At 40.5% G+C, this 16,626-nt stretch overlaps 1 protein-coding gene and 1 long non-coding RNA gene across 2 annotated transcripts; both read right to left on the bottom strand.

The window, feature by feature from the left end:
* Nucleotides 1-5,193: 5,193 nt before the first annotated feature.
* On the bottom strand, nt 5,194-8,534 carry LOC134208068 (valacyclovir hydrolase). Its single transcript, XM_062684163.1, has 4 exons — nt 8,413-8,534; nt 7,767-8,350; nt 5,369-5,624; nt 5,194-5,318 (listed from the first exon to the last, which is right to left on the bottom strand). Exons 2-4 carry the CDS (start codon nt 8,263-8,265, stop codon nt 5,228-5,230), a joined length of 846 nt encoding a protein of 281 aa, XP_062540147.1. The 5' UTR covers nt 8,266-8,350; nt 8,413-8,534; the 3' UTR covers nt 5,194-5,227.
* Nucleotides 8,535-15,506: 6,972 nt separating this feature from the next.
* LOC134208069 (uncharacterized) lies at nt 15,507-15,988 on the bottom strand. The gene is made up of 3 exons (XR_009978485.1): nt 15,885-15,988; nt 15,732-15,815; nt 15,507-15,584 (listed from the first exon to the last, which is right to left on the bottom strand). It is a non-coding gene; the product is annotated as an uncharacterized LOC134208069 (long non-coding RNA).
* Nucleotides 15,989-16,626: the final 638 nt, after the last annotated feature.

Here is a 16,626-nt window from a genome sequence, read left to right on the forward strand (position 1 = left end):
ATTGTTAGCTGGGAACTCGCCTGCACAAACTGATAGTAAGAATCTGGGAAACTGAACAGTTACCGGAGGAGTGGAAGCAAGGGGTTATATACCCCATCTACAAGATAGGCGACAAGCTGGAGTGTGAGCACTTTCGTGCGATCACCATCCTTAATGCCGCTTACAAAGTGATATCCCAGATCAATTTCCGTCGTCTGTCACCATTAGTGAATGAGTTCGTGGGAAGTTATCAAGCCGGCTTCGTTGACGGCCGCTCGACAACGGACCAGATCTTTACTGTACAGCAAATGTGTGTGTGTGTGTGTGTGTGTGTGTATCTTCAATCTAACCCCCACTGTCCGGCAGTAGTATTATGGAAGAAAGCTGTCTTTAATAAAGTCAGCTTTAGCCCGGGAGTTAGAAGGTGTTAGCTCTACTGCAGCTCCAGTGACCCATTTCAGACTGCCTGGTAACTCACGTCCAGTCCGAGGTCACTTTCACTTGCAATAAGCCCCGCCTGTTCATGCTACCATTATCAATTGGATAATGGACCCATAAGCAAACTTCCGGATTTTCAAATCCAGCGCGTATTTAGTTTTGGAATCATATAAAAACATATTGAAACAATCTCACCAAATTGATCAAATTCCGAATAAATGAACTGAGAAAGAAAAGACCATAACTAGTGTTGACTAAAAAATCACTACTCTGCCAGCGCTATTCCGAGCAATTCGTTGTTGATCCATAATTTCCTGGTAGTATCACCCATTCAAACATATTTTCACCAAATACATCCGCGTATACAAATTACACAAACGATTTCGCGCGCTCTAATAAGAATACACTTTAGTAATTGTCACCAGATCTAAAACTTCAGATAACTTAAGCTTTTCTCTTCTAGTACATATGCAAAATATATACATCAGCCGAATCTATTTCTTGCGGAAACGAACAAAAACGTGACAGCAAATTTAAAAGCAACCATTCGCGCGCATGGCTTGCTGCGATCTCAGATCTTTACTGTACAGCAAATCCTTCAAAAATGCCGTGAATACCAGGTCCCAACGCACCATCTGTTCATTGATTTCAAGGCGGCATACGACAGTATAGACCGCGTAGAACTATAGAAAATTATGGACGAGAACAGCTTCCCTGGGAAGCCAGACTGATCAAAGCAACGGTGGATGGTGTGCAAAGCTGTGTGAAGATTTCGGGCGAACGCTCCAGTTCGTTCGAATCGCGCCGGAGACTAAGACAAGGTGATGTACTTTCGTGCCTGTTGTTCAACATTGCGCTAGAACAGGCTAGACATTGTCGGCCGAACATTTGCAAAGGTGACCTATGGTGGTGACTGCATCGAAGACAAAGTACATGCTGGTGGGCGGAACCGAGCGTGACAGGGCCCGCCTGGGAAGCAGTGTTACGAAGGACGGAAATACCTTCGAGGTGGTCGAGGAATTTGTCTTCCTTGAATTCTTGCTAACGGCTGATAACAACGGTAGTCGTGAAATACGAAGGCGCATCATCTATGGAAGTCGGGCCTACTACGGGCTCCAGAAGAAACTGCGGATTCACCACCGCACCAAAGGTGGGCGTGGTGGGCAGACCAGGTGCAAAACGACTTGGCGAGCGTGGGGCGCATTCGAGGATGGAGAGATGCGGCCTAGAGCCGTGTATTGTGGCGTCAAATTGTTGATTCAGTGTTGTATCTGTATTACTAATAAATGTTTTTAGAAAGCTAAATAAATGCAATGAAATGAAAAAACATTTTGATTGGCACTGTGACGTCCCCCGAAAAGACTTCATTGCTATGTTTTGGGATGTTCTACCAGAACAGATATAAATAAATATTTTTTTTTGAATGCTTTTAATTTTATAAATGGTTAAGTCTATTGACACTGGCACGGTAAACTTCTTGTAAGGCCAGGATGACTGACAGATTATTTTGAATCAGCCATTTATGTTCCACTGTAGTACGAAGGGGGATGTTGCGATTGCGTTGACGAGAGACTCGATCTGTTGGAGGTCGTTGGTTCTGCCTCAGAAGCGAAGGTTTCCAGTGGCAACGGGAAAATGCCTAGAGGAACCAGCTGAAGGTATGGCGGCGGGGCTGAACCTAAGCAGGGTCACGGTCGTACGCTGCTGCGATGGAGTTGACGGTTGATAATGTCCTAAATCTTGCATGGTCCTCGGGTGTTTAGTCTTTTCTTCCTATAATTCTACTTTTTCCAAAATCCATGGAATGTAGAGGGTGGTTCGCCAGTTCCAGTGGCGATTCAGCTTCCTCACTGAGGGGATTCCGGATGATAGTGAAGCCTACCAAACTGGTGGTGGAGGAAGACGAAGAGTGTACGCCCTCAGGGGCACCGGTAATGCTTGAAGGAATATCAAAGCAACAAAGGTAAGCAAATGGCAGAGGGAGTGGGACAACTCGTCTAAGGGAAGCTGGACCCATGTCTAGTCCCAAGTGTGTCTGCATGGATTAGCAGACCTCATGAAGAGCTAAACTTTGGCTCCGCCCAGTTCTTAACAGGTTACGGATGCTTCCGCCTTTCCCCGCCTATCCGCAATGCACAGACGTGACAGAAACGGCTGAGCACATCCTGTTCACGTGTCCCCGGTTCGAAACGGAGAGGCTTTCGAAAATGCTGCAAAACTACTTCATCGACTATACGATAACATCAACAAAAGAGTAAAAAGTGACATAGAATCGAATAAGTGACACGCAAGGGCCTCATACGCCTGTCACTGGCGAACAAAGCTCGTGTACTCTGCATCGTAGCTTAGAACCGGTGTTAGGGCGCAATCGTTAATGCGAACATTTTTATATTCGGTTAGTTACCGCAAATAAATTCTTTTTCGAGTCCCTATAATCAAGCAGGTATCTCAAGCATACCACATCGTTATAATGCTGCTTGATTGAGTGTTTAATTTTGTTAAAATATCAAAAACAAAAGTGAGCATAAAAATTGCCTCGCCATAACAAAAAGGTGGTAGAGAATTAACACTGTTGTTTACAGTTTAGAACCAAATCCAGATGTCGCACATGTTGGGGTAGGGATTCAGTGCTCCGCCTTCTCCCCCTGGTGACACGGGAAGCACAGACAAACAGACATAACACTCGAGAAATTTCCATCGTTCACTGATTTACTGGTCAATTCAAATAATCATTAGTTGGCCAATCGATCACTCTTGACGCGCGCATCGTTTTTGCTCGAGTTTGACATTTGCTCACTACCGCCATCTGGTTCGTGATTTGCCCAACTAACTGAAATCAACAGATGTCGTTAGTGTTTGAACGACGATGAATTTGATGAGTGAACGTTCAATGTGTTATGTCTGTTTGTCTGTGCGGGAAGTGAGAGTCATCCACCTTACCACCTTACTGCTCCATGCTTACTTCATGTACCTATGTCGGATGATTTATGTTGATCAGTTTATTCCAGTTTCTTATACCGTGACATGCCCTATTACCGTGGGGTTAAGGACGTGTCCACAATAAATTCGCTATATAAAATTCAATTTGTAACAATCACCCTTGAAAACTATGTCGCTTTAATCAATATTAAATACATTTGAAGGGAAAAATATGTTTTGTACTTCAACTTATAAAAAAATGAAGAAAATAGTATTCGACATTTGACTTATGAATATGCCTAATACCGCGTACATTCCGGAGAAGATTCCAAATACCGCGCAGAAAATTGCCTAATACCGTGCCCTATCAAACAAGCTCAAATGATGAGCTTAAGAGCACATTTACAATAAAATATGTAAATAATTGAATCATATACAAATTTCAATTAAATTATTAGGTCATACATACTAATTTACTATTTTACACGGATACCTACTGGGGAAAGAATCATTTCCTTGGGAAGTTAGCAATTTCTCAATATTGACGGTTTAAAAGCGTTTATTATTTTTTCAAATAATTTACTTCACATTTATTTAGGTTTTAGATAGATGATATCCAATCCAGTGTCTAAGTAGATTTGCAGACAATTGGAGGATTTGTATTCAGATGGAAAATACTCTACCTTCATTTCTAAAGGAAACTGCACAGGAAAAATATTTACGTTGATAAGAAGTCGAGTCAAGTACGAGACACTGAAGACGGCCTTACTGTTGAGGTCGAAATACGTATCTGTCAGGATACAATTAAGTGGTGGAATTCAATGGGATTGTTTAAACTCGTCTTATGACAGGAGGGGAAAATATTTACGTCTATAGTCTGTGGTAAATATCGCATAAATGATGTTGTATTCGTATGTGCTGAACGACACAATAAAGACGATTTGTATGTTCATTAGATGTATACCATCTTCAAGTCAAGCAAAGAAGATGGCCTAATACCGCGATAATTGTTTTGCAATAAAAAAGCAAAAACAAGAAATTTAAACACCATTTCAGTACCCAACTCATTTTTTATAGCTGTAAAACTGGTCTCAATGATATATTGGAAGTAATAACATTTAAAAATCAAGTTACAAGACTTGGAAATATAACCATAGTTTTAAGCGTTTTGCTAAGCGGATGCAAATTTTGGCTGGTCGAGCCATACATTTTCACATTTATTTTTTAGCGCCTAATTTACGTCACAAATACCCACAATAATAATTTGCTAACATTTTCTGTTTGTGTACTTCACCAAATAATGTGATGTGTATGACAGACAGTACCTCTATATTCATCAATTTGGATAAAATCCACGGTATTAGGCAATGCGCGGAATTAGGGCAGGTCACGGTATTATGTAATGGTTGTCGAAAGAACTATACTAATGTTGCGATGTAGGATTGGAACAACAATATAATGATAATTGAATTGAATAAAGCAGTGAATCATTGTTGAAATAACAACTTTGGAGATTGAAGCGACAATGTCCACGTTGTTGGATGCAACAATCGAAATAGTTGTTTCAATCGTACCTACATATTTTTTTTGCGTGATGTCTTTGAAAAGGACCAAATGTTACGCGCGATTTTGTGGAATGACAGATCTGACAGGCACTGACAGCAAATTTGGAATTCCAATTGGAACATCTCCTGTCTTTGTTAATAGTGTCTTTAGTATATACAATTTTATTCTACAAGTCTTCGATAAAGGTTCGTTCTTGGAGTGGAATGATTGTCTTTCGGGACAACTTTGTTGTACAAGAAAGCCAAACAGGATGTAGGACATCGGAAACTTTAGAAGAATTGAAAAGATTAATTTAACAAAACAGCTATCATGCTTAACGTTCAAATCATTTTTTAATAAAATCGCTTACCAATTTGTTGAACTCTTCGGCATATTTAAGATGGATGTTGTGCTTACCGTCAGCAAACACGTAAAGCCTACGAAAAAAAATGAGTGAAGGTTCTATCGCCAATCCAATCAAACTCACATTGTTTCGGCTATCGAGTTTTGCAGATGGGGAACATGCTCCGGCACTACCATCGGATCTTTGGCACCATGAAGGATGAAGGTCGGTGCACGAATTTTGTCTAAAACTTCTTTACATATGTCTCCATTGCGTTGCTTGTAAATGCCCAGCATTCCGTCGATCCATGCCGACCAAACCTTCGGAAAGCCATCTACTCCGTACACATTTTCCATTGGTTCTCGCATCCTGGCGGACCATTTGCTAACGTCTCTTATATCTGGAAATTCAAATTTATATTAAAAAAAACTAGTGATATACTGATATGGTGCCTTTTTCGTGCATTATTAAAAGTAGGTATATGTTTGACAAAAATTTGACCAATTTTTGATAGGATAGTTGTTACGAACGCAACATTGCAAATTATTTACAATTCTATAACGGTTCTCGTAGGTCATTGCCCTTTCTATGCAAAATTAAATTCTCCGAAAAGGACATGCTAATTGAAACAAAATCAACATAGGCTCGTATAGCATTGAATTAAAATTAAAGGCTCTACGCACCACGAGCAGTCCGCACCATAGCGTGCGCCTATCAAGCAGCACCCAGATTCGGGTCATTTTCCAATTCCTTTTTATTGCTGGCCCTCGCCACGCAACTCTAGCTCAGAATATGCACCGTACCACAGACGAGTCCTATCGCCTATTCCTTATCTCTACAGCAGCAGCGTGATGGTCCTAACGTTGAGAACGTAAGAACCAGGTCTAAGCACCCGCGCACACACCAAAGGTGCAATATAGTAGGTAATTCACGCTTGCGCTCGGTCGGATGCATGGTGCAGTCGTTCTTGGGAACGTATTGTAAGACACCAATACGGCGTTTTATGGCGTCTCGAGATAAGCTAGTTTTTATTGGACATGCACTTCGATGGGAACGTTGCTTGTAGGCATTTTTTGACGGAAGTAATAAAAGTGTTAAATACCAACCAGAATCGTGATTAGAAGATGGCTATTCGAAATAGTTATACAGGCCCTATTCATTTACATTGATCCTTAGGGTGTGAGCAAATAGAGATAAGAAGTGTATTAGAAAGGCTCAGCTCAGAATTAGGAAATATGTGTAAATAAGATAACATGAGGTGCTCAGACCCACACATTAGAAGTCAGGACACGTTTGGTTTCACCTCACCAATTTATGAAAGGACAAGAATTAGCTATAAGTGTAAAAGAGAAAGGTGAGCTTAGGGCCTATGCGTGGCTAGTTTAGACTGTACTTACATATTGAGCACCCATCTCGATTTTGACTATAAATAAGAAAAATGTGACCAGAATAAATCAGTTCGTTTCTTGATTGGAAAACGATCAAGTCGTGGATGATTATTCCTTCCGAAAATTCATTTTCAAGGAACTCAATTGAATAGCTCAGCTATTCAGGACAAGTCTCTCTCCAGGATTGACATACTGCCCCTCCATAGTCGGGCAAGTAGCACCTGGGCATTCTTAGCCTGAATCCTGAGTTATTCACCAGGGTTAAGTTCTAATACTTGCCAACCACTTGAAGTTTCTCTCCAAGATTGACATACTGCCCCTCCATAGTCGGGCATGTAGCACTTGGGCATTCTTGAGCTGGAAGCAAGAACCAGAACAAGTTTGAAACCAGCTACCGTCATTAGACGTTAGCTTGTTTCGAACATCATACCCACCAAGGCTCTTACTTACGTTCATTTCCAACAAAGTTACCCCCGCTCCCTCAATTCCTTCGATTGGGATTGGCGTCGGTAACAATAGTTATTGTACAAAATTGATTCCACCCACAGGAAAATCGGTTCGGTCTGGTGAAGTTGGAGCGTCTGTGGGCAAGTTGTACGACTGTTGGACAATCACATTGTCGGGGCGCTACCGGAACGCGCAAATGAGCACTCGCCATGCGACACGAGTTTAGTAGTGCGCATAGTGCACACCATGCACACGCACTAATCTAATGAGTTACGACGTCTAAAAACTCAAATAACTGCAGATATTAAAATTTTATGGAAAACAAATGTCATATTTTTACTATACACGGAGTACATGCCTATACAGACGCTCCTACTTTACTCCGGCCAAACCGATTTTCCTGGGGGCGGAGTCAATGTTGCACGACATGTCGCAGTATGTGTGTGGCCTTGTACAGTGAAAACTCTCAACAATCCATCTAAAGCAATGATGGCGCCTTTCTAGTGTATTATAAACAAATTTATTATGGCCATAATTATTGAGCCCATAGTCCCATCTGGTTAATTTTTAATTAGAAACAATGGGACAGGATTCGCCGTTAATTGCAACTTGTTGTCTGTCTCATACAAAAAAATCGTTCTTATAGTGAAGAGCATGCACGTACATCTGCAATAGAGATAAAAGAATATGTACATGTAAATACTTACTTTCGTAGATATCCGCTTCCTTGGGGGTGATGTAGGCGTTCGAACCCCATATCACCAATTTTTCTACCTTCGAGGGGTTCCTACCGGCCATAATCAATCCCGTGATGCCACCGTCGCTCCAGCCGGCAATGGAAAACGATTGAAATCCAATCTTTTCCATCAAGCGGAAGGCTGCCTCCGCATCCTTCTCGTAGAAATCCACACCGAATTCTTTCTCCGGTGGGCGAGATTTCCCATACCCGGGGGGATCCCATGCGATGACCTTATGGTTCGGTAGCAGCGCGGGCAGCTGCTCTATTTGGGGCTTAAAATCGGTCCAAGCAGTTCCGAGAGCTCCCGGTAGAAGAATTACGCCCTTCTCGCCTGTTCCAGCCTCGACGAAGTTTATTTTATATTTACCAACTTCAAGCTGCTTTTCCACCGAAGAATACGAATTCAAGTAGCGGTGTCCACATCCGGCAACCGGTTTCATCAGACGACACAAACGGAGGAATTGCATTTTTAATTTATTATCGAAGAGATGCAGTAACCAACAGGAATGAACTTGTGGGATTTTTTGTAAAGTACGAAAATACTACATAGCTCTAGATTGATAGTCATTAAAAAATAATTATTCATAAAATAAAAAAAAATTGCAAATACTCACCCAAAAAATTCTTATGATTTGTTGAATAATATTTATTTTTGTCTTATTATTAAGTCGACCATTTTGTATAGTCTGGTTGCAAACCTCTGAGCTTTCAATAATGTAAGGCGAAAAGCTGTCCAACCTTTTTTGCGATTTTGAGCTTTTGAGCGAGAAGTTCAATCGTGCAGGGCTGTCTACATTTAGATGTGAAATTTTTCAACTGGAAGCTACACGGGAAAAATTGAGTTCTCCAAGCGCGTGTTTCGCACTTTAGAGCACCCCCACGAGAGTCCCCATCTGGGACCCTAGGGATCGTTCAAAAATTACGTCCATCGTTTTTCGGCATTTTCAACCCCCCTCCCCCCCTCCTGTCACAAACTGTCACAAATCATTGACTCCCCCCTCCCCCTGTACGTACATGTGTCATTTTTATTTTGGAGATTATTTTGGTTTCTCTTTTTCGTACAATATTTTTACAATAACATAATGAGTTATGTCCCTTACTAACAGTTTGAATATGATAAGAAAATTATTTTGAGCTTTTTAGTGGAATGTTTTCACCTGTCATAAGACGAGTTTAAACAATCCCATTGAATTCCACCACTTAATTGTATCCTGACAGATACGTATTTCGACCTCAACAGTAAGGCCGTCTTCAGTGTCTTGTAAGTCGAGTCAAGTACAAGACACTGAAGACGGCCTTACTGTTGAGGTCGAAATACGTATCTGTCAGGATACAATTAAGTGGTGGAATTCAATGGGATTGTTTAAACTCGTCTTATGACAGGTGAGTTTGAATATGTTTTTAAAATGCAAGTTGCTCTTAAAATGCTTTCAGTATTTTTTTCTTGTGGATGGACGTCACATAAGACGAACCCCCCTCCCTCCCCCTGTCACAAACTGTCACAAAACTCTGACCCCCCTCCCCCCCCTGAAACCTTGGACGTAATTTTTGAACGGTCCCCTATCACTTATTAAGACGAATCCAAGTGCACTTTAAAATGATCTTCTTATGCTGTGCTGTAGGATCTGTCAAAGTTAACACCGTTGTGTGTATTCTTCTTATTTTTACTAATGGATTCATTGGGATTTTTTAAATGGGAATTGTCATACGGTTTCATACAAAAACTTTTCAAGATTTCTGAAGAGAATAATTCTTCTCCGGATATCCTTACAAAAATTTCTCCGGAAGACATGTGCACTTCAGAATAAATTTTGGAAGCCTCCTGCAGGAGAGCTGGTGGAAATTTTAGGAGTTTTTTTTTTTCAATTTCAAGAAAAAATCCTGACAGGAAGAATTTAGTATTTTAGTAAGAATTCAGTAATTTAGTATATAGTAAGAGTGAAATCAGGAGTGATTCAGTTTCATTCCAAATTTTCGACCACTATTCTAGTTTGAATCTGGAGCCAAATAGAACAAACTCGCTGGTTTCCCCAGCAGTGTTCTATTCATTTTTATCAAATTTTCAATTAAATGAAATCATCATGTAGGCGCCAAGAAAGGCGCCGTAAGTGGATTGATCCGTAGATAAAATGACGCATTCATACACCAAAACAATTGGAAAATATTTGAATCTCGTGATTCAATCGTGGTTCAAATCTGCATCTGGGAAAGATGCGCCAACGCGTGATTGGGTGGCAGCCAATCAACGCAAGGATGTGCAAGCTGAGGATTAAAGGACGTTTCTTTAACTATAGCATCATCAACGTGCACTGCCCACACGAAGGGAGACCCGACGATGAGAAAGAAGCGTTCTACGCACAGCTGGAGCAGACATACGATGGATGCCCACTGCAGGACGTCAAAATCGTCATCGGTGACATGAACGCGCAGGTAGAAAGGGATGTGAGATCTCCGGTAGCGGTAGAGCGTAATTGCTAAAGCGGATAAAATGCACACAAACTGGAGGACAAATGCTCAACAATTAAATGAAATTCGACAAGTGCCATGAATGCTCGATCAATACATATATTCGAAGCTCATTGATGTTTCTTCCACTGCTCCTGTCTTCTAATGTTCCCTAATGTTCTCTAAATTTTCTGCTTACAAGCTAACATTATGCGTACTCACGAATTTTCTTCTTGGGTGCACCCTGGCCTACCAACTTTCTGACGGTTCACATGCCGCCGGGATTGCCCGCCCCACACACACTGCCATCGCGCCACACCCCTCTGGCCGTCCAGTGCGACCGCGTTGCTGGATGGGGTCTCTCCGAGGCGTCTGATTCCCTCGTCGAGATTTTCGCACCCTTAGCGTTCTCGTCCTGCTTCCGCCTCCGGCTCGGTTCCTTCCGCAGCCAACGATCTGATCGTCCGGTCGGTTGGGAGAAGCTATCCGAAGACAGCAGTCACCGTCTTTCGCAATGACCCGACAAAACCGATCCGCAACTCGACGGCGACTGTCAAGTGATCCTACCCTTCTACCCGTCCGGTAGATATGCTCAACCTTTCCGACGAAACTGCAACCCGGTGGAGTAGCGGTCACGCAAGCTAACAGTCTGACGAAATCGCATCCAAACCAAACGTTAGTCCTTCAAAAACACCCTGGAAGGCACGCGCATTATTAGAATGTCTGTTCGTCTGTTAATTCACCCAAACTCGAGGGCAGCCGTCTATTCACATTAGAGTTCACATTCAAACTGAATGAATGTATTAATTAGTTAACTCTTCTGTAAACGTTGTGGCTGGAACCAGAATACTGCCCAAATAGTTTTTCCCCTATACAGGTTCCTAATTTATTCAACGATGTTCATCGTGTTTATGCTGGCTTCTTCGTGCGGGGAGTCCATTTTTCTTGGTGTGTTTGAAGCAAATTTTCGCTGTGAATACAGCTGGAGCTGGAATCAAATACGTACACTGAAATAATTCTAAACCACTATTCCACATGTCACACACGTTATTTTTCACTACTTGTGTCCCTTTATGAATCAACTAGTATTACACGTTAACATATGGTGGGCGATTTGAAAATTTACTTCTATTTTCTCCAATGACAATAACGTGGATAACATAATAAATCAATGTACGAAAATGTAACTTTTCCACAGTTTCAATCAATAAAATTATATTGCGTAAAAGTTATATTTAAAAGAAACCATTTTTATCTTTTTTTCGTTTTCTCAGTTATTCTCATCTTAATACACCAATGAACAACTGATTTTTAATTTTTATATAACATGTCTGTTTATTCTCAGTTTACAATTTATTGTCAGAATAACACATTGTAAAAAATATTCTATTCTTATTTTACGATTGATGAAAGAAGACCCTGGCTGTCGGGTGATTACTGAGTTTTCCGGGGTCACGGGTTCGACAGCTGGCAATTCATGGTAGTTTATTTTGCGAGCTAAAGCTGGAAAAGTTTCACTCTATATTATAATAGCATTAGATTACTTGCGGTATTACCTGTTATGGTTTTGGTCTCGGTTTTTGTTGAAACTGTGCCAGAAATGATTTCCACTGGTCTGGCCTACAGCTGAGGACAATCATCTTGCTGTGAAGTGAATACATAATTTGGAATTATGAATACACATCCTAATGTAGTTCAAACGCACTTACCTACTTAAAATAATGGACAATATTTTTCAGCGAATGAATTCCGAGGAGAAATCAACATTTTTATTGTCAAAATTAGTTTTATTTTGAACTTAAACTGCGAGTAAAATGGAATTAACTTCTCAGTTCGCCGCTCAAATGTCAAGCTTCAACGTAAATATTAACATAAATATTATTTTGTTGGTTGTAGCAAAATCGACATGCCAAACACGTTCGATTGTTGTGGCTTTACATTTAGTAAGAATCGTCTTGTGTTACACGTTAATGTCCCATGGATTTCCAAAAGAAAATTAATTTGCTCAGAACGTTGCAAATTCATTGTAAATTGCAGTAAACAAAATGTGTTAGATCTATCGAAGTGATGGGAACTTCATCAAATAATTTGTATGTCAAGGAAACTGAGTTCATCATGCTTTTGCATTATGTTCGATCGTGTGGATTATTTTCAGTGTATGTTTCATTACATTCAATGTTGAAGTCAACGTAAAATGTAGTATAAATATTCAACAGATTTGAAATAAAATTGAATGCTTACCAAAAATGCAATGTAGAAGTTTTTATTTTTCAATTACTTTTTGTTTTGTTTTGTTGTAGGCACATTTAAGCGCTATAAGTTCGTCATACATCAAGAATCAATAGCTAACTTCTGAAAAAAGTTCTAGGAAAATTATACAAACGAATGCAAATGACATTTTACAACACTGGTCTGCACACCGTATCGAATGACAACGGCCAACGATGTATAAACTTCGCAGCCTCCCGCGGAATTGTAGTCCGAAGCACCTTCTTTCCCCGCAAAAATATCCACAAGGCCACATGGAGATCACCTAACCAATAAACGGAAAACCAAATCGACCACGTTCTAATCGACGGTAAATTCTTCTCCGACATCACGAACGTCCGCACTTACCGCAGAGCGAATATTGAATCCGACCACTACCTCGTTGCAGTATGCCTGCGCTCAAAACTCTCGATGGTGTACAACACGCGTCGAAGTCGGACGCCGCGGCTTAATATTGGGCGGCTACAAGACGGTAGACTAGCCCAAGAATACGCGCAGCAGCTGGAAGTGGCACTCCCAACGGAAAAGCAGCTAGGTGCAGCGTCTCTTGAAGATGGCTGGAGAGATACTCGATCCGCCATTGGTAGCACCGCAACCGCTGCACTTGGCACGGTGCCCCTGGATCAGAGAAACGACTGGTATGACGGCGAATGTGAGCAGTTAGTAAAAGAGAAGAATGCAGCATGGGCGAGATTGCTGCAACACCGCACGAGGGCGAACGAGGCACGATATAAACAGGCGCGGAACAGACAAAACTCGATCTTCCGGAGGAAAAAGCGTCAGCAGGAAGATCGAGACCGTGAAGAGACGGAGCAACTGTACCGCACTAATAACACACGAAAGTTCTATGAGAAGTTGAACCGTGGTTGTGTAAAAGTTTGTACTGGTCATTTTTAAGTATGTCGCATCCATGTCTGTTCTCTGTGTAACGAACTGTCTAATCTAACCATGTTCCTGAGCAGGGTTATTTTTAACCACGAAGAAATAGCCATCGAACTGTCAAATTTTAACTAAAAGTTAAAAGTTGTGGCTCCGTAAAGTGTTATACACGCCTGAGCCTACCAAATAAACGAAATTGGAAAAAAAAAAATAAAAGTTAAAAGAAATCGCTGGAATGGTTCTCAGCCTAAAAAGCATTGCAGTTAAATGACTTGCAGTTATCGAACATCTACTGTACAATACTTAGTTGGAAAGCAGGCCAAGTTCCAGTTTGAATGTAGTATTAAAGAAGCCTTCTTCTTCTTCTTCCTAAACAAAAATTGTTCAATTAAATATTTTGAACTTTTATTTCGAAAGGTGTTTCGATTTTATTGAATTGAAAGTAAATTTGTCCTCTGTGAAAGTTTTTCGTTTGATTTAAAAGTATTCTTTACCCTAACTGAGAGCACATTCAAAAGTTCATCCTTTCAAACAGAAAACTTTTTAACTGTCAAATAAAACAGGACTCAGCGCCCACTTGTTCCCGGAGCAGCTGCTGTCAAAGAAAACATTATCTTTTACCTGAAGAAGTATGAAATAAAAGAACGACTGCTCTGTTGCCCTCCGGCTGATAAAGGTCGATCGTTATCATCGAAAACAGTTGTATACCTAGGACTCCTACACACCGATTGAAACTTGAACGCAACACGGGAAAATCCCGAGTGTCTGGTCCCGGTTATTAGTTCCTGCTATGGGCTTGGCGGCAATGGAAACGGTTTAGCGGGTCGGGGATGTAGTCCTGCCTCCCTCGGTGATCCCTAACCCCACACTTCCTGGTCAACCCAGGATGTCTGTTGAGCAGATTCCCCCTCCATTGCTCAGGAATATAAAAAAAAAGACCATCGAGACCTGGGTGCTGCGGATAGAGCCGTTTTGCTGCTCTCAAGCGAGTAGAGGGATATTTCGAAATCAATCCCATAAGCAAAATTAGTTCGCAGTTGCTTCGCTGTCAAACGTTTCCCGCTCTTCTAATTTATCTTTCCATGCTGCATGAGGACGCACAAATGTGCGAGACTATACATGACTTCATGATTGGCGCTTTGATGTTGCATGAAGAAGAAGAAGCAGAAAGATGATAATCGGAAAAATCTCCACGGAAAACCATACGAAGAAGTTTTTAAAACTCTTCTCAAAAATTCTAAAAGCAATTTAATTAAAAACGGTAAGCAGTACGGGGTAGGTGATCCAAAGGTGGCGGCAGCACTACGAAGAACACCTGAATGGCGATGTGGCAGACGAAGATGGCGGTATGGTGATGGACCTGGGAGAACGCGCGCAGGACATAATCTTCCCGGCTCCGGATCTCCAGGAAATCCAGGAGAAGATTGGCCGGTTGAAGAACAACAAAGCCCCTGGGGTTGACCAACTACCAGGAGAGCTATTTAAACACGGTGGTGAGGCACTGCCCGCATAATCATGAACCATAAACGTAACATTTCTCAGATCATTCATGATTATAAATAACATTATCCCTACTGTTTTGATTGTTGTACTTACGTAAGATAAACTGACATCATCATAAATGGTCATCGCGTTACGGTATGCTGTTATTGGAAAAACGACCATAGGGGTAATAGGCGGTTAAGTATAATTCTCGCATAACTTTTCAAAAGGACCTAAGTAACATTTTTTTCATGAATTAATTTGAGTAGTGCAATCAAAAGCTTTCATGTTTTTCTGTTGATTGCGCTATTCACATTAATTCATGAAAAAAATGTTACTTAGGTCCTTTTGAAAAGTTAAGCGAGAATTACTATTTAAAAAAGCCCATTTTTCAGTACATTATTTTCGCTACATGCTATACGATGTGGTTCATGTACAATCCTTGTTTCAGAAGAAAACAATAATGTTTGTAATATTTGAACGATATTATGATACGAATACAAAATTTATGCACCGTACGTCTTACCTTTCACTAATTAGACGACAATTTGGTAATTTTTTGTCACTGTTGTAAGAAAAAACACAATATATAAATTTCATTACTATTTATTTTATATAAATAAAAAATCAGTTAAATTCTTTCAATAGAGGCCGACGTGTGGGGCATGCAGTAAGCCAAGTTCGTGGATGCCCTCTGCATCCGTGAAGGGAGCTGCAAAAAAAATGCGAAGACATCTCATTATAAAAATGCCGAGGACTTTTTTGATAGGATTTTAACTTAAGTGTTAATGGTCACATTGATGAATTGTGGTATTTAATTGTATTTTAAATAGTATAGTGTATTTATAAATATACTTACTTATGAGCAGACATCAAACACAAATTTTGGAAATCGCAATACCGTCATGAAATTTTGTTCTTCGGAAATCCACTTCCACGAGAACTGAGAGAAGATATATGAGGACATATTTTTAGTAGCATATATTTTAAATAACTTATTTCTAAAACTTACCGTTGTGTTATTTGTTCAATAATGCTTGTAACCTTCGAAAAACGTAATAAACAGTCTGGTTCGACCGAACCAGCACTCAACTCACTGAATAAAAACAAGACAGCCACACGGAAATAAATTGTCTGCGTTCTATAAAAGAAAAATACATACTATTCGCAGAACACTAATGCTTACCGTATTTTTATCATTGAAGGATATGATTCTTAATGTGAGTGTGGAATTGCCACGGAAAACAAATAGTTTTAGATGATACGTAATTATATCAAAGCTATATGGGAAGTTATTAGGGTATCAGTTATAAACCATTTACAGTTTTCTATCATTTTTCATGCAAGAATGAAAGATAAAAAATTGTAAAGACATAATAAATTTTGTAATTATTGCAACTGGTACCGTGATTAAAAAATTGTGTATAATTTTGATTAACGAATATTGTATAGTCACATTTTAAAACGACTATGAGGTGAATAATAACAGTATCGCTTATTTCATATGAATGATAACAAGAATACGACAGATCGTTTTCAATTATGCGGGTGGCTAGAGCGCTGCACTGGGTCATTACCAAGATTTGGGAGGAGGAAGTTTTGCCGCAGGAGTGGATGGAAGGTGTCGTGTGTCCCATCTACAAAAAGGGCGATAAGCTGGATTGTAGCAACTACCGCGCAATCACATTGCTGAACGCCGCCTACAAGGTACTCTCCCAAATTTTATGCCGTCGACTAGCACCAACTGCAAGGGA

The sequence above is a fragment of the Armigeres subalbatus genome, chromosome 1 (genome assembly GCF_024139115.2).
Source record: "Armigeres subalbatus isolate Guangzhou_Male chromosome 1, GZ_Asu_2, whole genome shotgun sequence".
NCBI classification, from domain to species: Eukaryota; Metazoa; Arthropoda; class Insecta; order Diptera; family Culicidae; genus Armigeres; species Armigeres subalbatus.